We start from the raw sequence: 5118 nt of genomic DNA, 5'->3' as shown, positions 1-5118 counted from the left end.
GTAATTTAATTTGGTATAGGGTATTAGTGTAATACTAATATAAAATCAAATTGGTTAGGGATTTGAGTTGTATTATAATTTAAAAATGAGTATCGACTTGACAGAAAATATGAGAATTTTTCGATAATTAGAATGATAAAATTAAGCTATTTAATTACCAACTACTAAAATTATAAATTTTATTAGCAGGGTTGGAGTAAAATGGACAGAAAAATATGGGTAACTACCAATCTCATGCAAAATTAAGCTATTTAATTACCAACTACTAAAATTATAAATTTTATTAGCTGGGTTGGAGTAAAATGGACAGAAAAATATGGGTAACTACCAATCTCATGCAAAATGAGTTTAATTCATTTAATTCATTTTTTTCATTTTTTTTTACCTCTTTATTATCAAAATAGAAAATGATTTAAATGAATTATTTGTACTTAATAATTTTTTCTCATTTATATTTACATCTTTGGGATAAAATAATATAATATAAAATAAAATTATTAAAATAATGTTTGTGTTGTTCATTTGTACTGGGGTACTAGAGAGAGTATTTATCCCTTCATGATTTGATGGCTCGCATCACATGCATATTTGTTATTAAAATTGCATCTTCAAAATGCATTTTTTCACTTTTTTTTAAGCCCCAAGTCTTCAAATTCTCATTGCTCTATTATTAATTTTCCATGGAAAGTCCATGGGAAGTATGATGAGGCTGTCCTCTTAATAGCCTCTCTCTCTTGGGAGGAATCTGATCGTACATCACAATATCCAACAGTAGATCTCCAACTGGACGCATTGTTCGTCTGCCTACAAAGCTTTCCTCTTACCTTGTCTTTCAATCAACTCCTCTCCCTCTCCCTCTCCCTCTCCCTCCATCCACACACACACAAACACACACACACACAGCTGCATCAAACAACACTACCACAAATCAACAATAGCATAACACGAAAATATGTTGACAACTCAAGAACTCCCAGATTGTTTCTATCTAAACCACCCCATCTTAATCTGCCCAAAAGGCCCAACCCCAAAGCATTCTCTCTATCTCTCCAACCTGGATGATCAAAAGTTCCTCAGATTCACCATTAAATATCTCTATCTTTTCAAAAAGTCTATAAGCTCTGATGCCTTAAAATGCTCACTTTCCAAAGTTCTTGTTGATTACTACCCATTAGCTGGGAGGTTGAGAACAAGCCCGGAAAATGATCAGAAGCTTGAGGTTGATTGTAATGGAGAAGGTGCTGTGTTCGCTGAAGCTTTCATGGATTTTACTGCCGATGAGTTTCTTGAGCTTTCCAGAAAGCCAAACAGGTCTTGGAGGAAGCTCTTGTATAGGCCAATTGAAGCTCACAGCTTCTTGGATATTCCTCCTCTTGTAGTTCAGGTTTGGTTTCAGATTTACTTGCTTGCTCGTGCTTATGATAATTTTGGTTACATTCTCTTTTAAATTCACACTTGGGTAAATATCATTGGCTAATTTAAGGGTTTTTTTTTTTTTCAAGAAAAATTAAATTTTACTTGACAAATTTATCACTGAAGTATGCTTCAATTGACTTTAAAATTAGTGAAAATTTAATTCAAGGTTTAAATTAAATTCTTTCGCATTCTCAAACATAGCAAATGTTATTGGATTGATACAACCAAAAAAAACATGTATGGTATGCCCTACCTGTCAGCTGCCCCATGGCCATATTGTCTTCTTAAATAGTTGAGGTTAGTTTTGTCTTTTCAGTTGCATTATAACCTCTACAATAATCCTATCTAATCAAATCTCTCATATTTCCTTTAAATTTTACTCTAAGCTCATTTACTACTTCATATGCCTCAAAATAAATATCTTATTTTACCAACAGTGAGTCTTATTTTTTAAAACAGAACATTTATTTTGAAATAGAAAAAATATTAAACACTTAAATAGTTATTTTAAAAATATATAAACATATTACTTACCCACAGTGGATTAAGTGAACAAAGAATTAACGAACCAGCAAAAGTGGGTGACCCAACACTTTCTGGGGTTATATGCCCATATCCCTCTTTGGTTCCTTTCACAACTAAACCCCAAATGGACTATGGGGATCTTTGTTATTCTTTTCTCAAATTACTAAAATACCCTTGATTTTGATTTCTCCGTTTTTGCTTTTTGTGTTCGCAGATCACGAATCTCCGTTGTGGAGGAATGATCCTCTGCACTGCAATCAATCACTGTCTATGCGACGGCATTGGCACATCGCAATTTCTTCACGCTTGGGCCCACCTCACCACCAAACCCACTGCCGATTTACAAGTCACTCCCTTCCACGATCGCCACGTGTTGAAACTGCCAAATCCCCCACAAATAATCTTCCCCCATCCCGAATTTTACAAAACTACCCCTACAGATGGTCTAAGATTGGACCTCAATGAATTTTTACAATCTCAGACCCTCGTACCAGCATCCTTAACCTTCACCCACTCTAATATCCTTCACCTCAAGAGGCAGTGCGTACCCTCGCTAAAATGCACCACCTTTGACGTTCTAGCATCTCACACGTGGCGCTCCTGGGTTAAATCCCTAGACTTGTCCCCCTCTCTCAATGTGAAGCTCCTCTTCTCTGTTAACGTTAGGCAAAGACTCGAGCCACAAATACCACAAGGGTATTATGGGAATGGGTTCGTGCTAGGATGCGCGGAGGCCACGGTTAATGAAGTGGTCACTGCTAATTTGCACAAGGGGGTCAAGTTGGTGCAACATGCTAAATCATCACTAAGTGATGATTATGTAAAGTCCATTGTAGATTTGTTGGAGGATAAAACAGTAAAACCAGACCTTTCAGCGAGTTTAGTTATATCACAGTGGTCTAAATTAGGGTTAGAGGATTTGGACTTTGGTGAAGGGAAGCCTCTGCATATGGGTCCTCTAACCAGTGACATTTACTGCTTATTTTTGCCGGTCATAGGCGATATTGACGCTGTTAGAGTGCTCGTGTCGGTGCCGGAGAGCATGGTCAATAAATTTGAGTATTACATGAAAGATTTTACTATTAATGAAGAGAAGGGGGAAATAAATGGGCATTGTGGAGAAGAAAATGGTTTGAAATGAATGAATATATATAAATGTGTGTGTGTGTGTGTTTTTTTTTTCATATATATTTTCTTACCTTTCGAGGCAATAAGATTGCAAGTAGATAGCAACTCATGTAATAGTTCATTAAATACATAATTCATGTAGAAAGGTTAATTTACTTGGTGTAATAATTAGATGAAGTGAAGACCTATCAGTCTTTGTTGCCCCTTTTATCTTTGGACTTGCAAATTTTGAAAGGTCAGGAGAAGATGTCTTTGCAAGCCAAGCATTATCATGTGAGAAAATGACTCTTTCTTTTTTAAAATTTTTTTTTGTTCCGACAAATTAGGGATAGGAATTTAAATACGGACACACCTATTCGGATACTTGAGTGCTCTACTAATTAGACTATTACCCGAAAATTCAATGACTTGATGGATTTGATTCTTTGTTGGGAAAAAAATAATAATAAAAAGTCACCTAATATGTTGCTGAATGGTAGGGATGAATGAAGTGCTCTCACTACGGGACCCATACCATTTAAGGTGGATATACTCCACATTTAGGTTTCTAAATAAAATAATGGCAGTGAAGTCGCTTTCTTGCTCACTGCTAAATCTAAACGTTTAGCCTCTTTCTTGGATACTAGATTACATCTACTTTCACTCTTCTTGCCGACTATTAGCTAGTCCTACCATTGAGTACAACGTCACAACTAATATATAGTTTGGTGGTGAAGTTGAGTCTTTCCAAAATCCTCTGCAGGGATCGAGACTAGCATTGATAAGTAGTTGAAGAGGTCGGACACATCCATCTAACCTTCCTCCTTTTTTTTTTTTTTTTTTTTAAATGTGTGCAGGTTATATATTATTTTTCAAGTCATATGAATATAGTCAAATGTGTTTGCATGAAACTTAATTATCATTATCAAGAGAATTGTGCTTTCTTATATCTTTAAAACCTAGACTGAGCTAGTGCAACTTTAATTTAATATATACGAAGAAACTAGCAACCACTTGTGAAAGTTGGGATTGGATCGTTTTAGTGTTCTTATATTGCCTCTCCCTTCTAACTGGCTTGAAAAACATAGTGGCAATCAAATCTGAAATGAAAGAGTAGTACTTTGCTTAATATTTATCGTCTAGTAAACAATTATTGTGCCAACATGATCGATTTTGCTTTTATGGAGTGAGGAGTGCCAGAGCATTCTATTTTATTGGGATAAGTTGTCATAGCAAGATATTGATAATTAATGCATAGCATCACAAAGATGCGTAAAATAATTGCACGTTTTGTAGTGGACTTCACTCTTTGCATACAGATGGAATATATATATATATATATATAGACATACATATGTACTATTTGATTATTTGAAGATTAGAAGATAAATGATGAATTATTAAACATGATGCTTAGTATGCCCTACAGAGTTAAGTATATTTAAAAGGATTGAAGTCAATGAATTGATTAATAAAAGTCGACGAAAATGATGTACATTTATGGAGCCCAATTCTCTTAGTGTTCCAATATTGCTGCTAGCATATATATCATGCTCATATTATTAATTGGTTTTGCTATATTAAACCCACCCCCACTAGGCCACTACTACTCTACTAGACTACTTTATAGACCCCCATGAAAGATACTCTTGATTTGTTATGCAAATCTAGGATTCCAATTGTGAGGCTTTGTTGGCTGACACCTATATCCTTTCCGTATAAGAATCCTTTTCTTTTTTTATTGTTCCTTTGATTTTAGTTGAAATAATTAATTGTGTCTTCTTTCTTCTTTTAATTAATGATTTGTGATTGTACATGCATTTTGACTAAACAAATGAGGATTAATTCTCACTTGATTCTGCTAAGTTTTATTGGGATTTTGTATTGACTTTCTTTTAAGGAATATTTGAGGTCAAATAATTAAGAAAACTTTAGGGAATTCGTGTCGGTATTGCCTTTTAAATGCAACGTTGGCCAAAGTATGTTAAAGAATCTTGTCTCAAGCCACGGGCTCTAGTCTAGTGGTGATGGTATAGGTACTGTATTTTAAAGGAGGTGTTGAATACTCAA

At 34.8% G+C, this 5118-nt stretch overlaps 1 protein-coding gene across 1 annotated transcript; it reads left to right on the top strand.

Annotated features, from left to right (window-relative positions):
* The first annotated feature begins 788 nt into the window (after positions 1 to 788).
* LOC132278967 (alcohol acyltransferase 9) lies at positions 789 to 3279 on the top strand. Its single transcript, XM_059780875.1, has 2 exons — positions 789 to 1384; positions 2156 to 3279. Exons 1-2 carry the CDS (start codon positions 953 to 955, stop codon positions 3080 to 3082), a joined length of 1359 nt encoding a protein of 452 aa, XP_059636858.1. The 5' UTR covers positions 789 to 952; the 3' UTR covers positions 3083 to 3279.
* The last annotated feature ends 1839 nt before the right edge of the window (positions 3280 to 5118 follow it).

The sequence above is a fragment of the Cornus florida genome, unplaced genomic scaffold (assembly GCF_030987335.1).
Source record: "Cornus florida cultivar Cherokee Brave unplaced genomic scaffold, ASM3098733v1 CherokeeBrave_3.0.0_Hap2_Chr10, whole genome shotgun sequence".
Taxonomy (NCBI): Eukaryota; Viridiplantae; Streptophyta; class Magnoliopsida; order Cornales; family Cornaceae; genus Cornus; species Cornus florida.
This window is presented reverse-complemented; position numbering and strand designations above follow the sequence as displayed.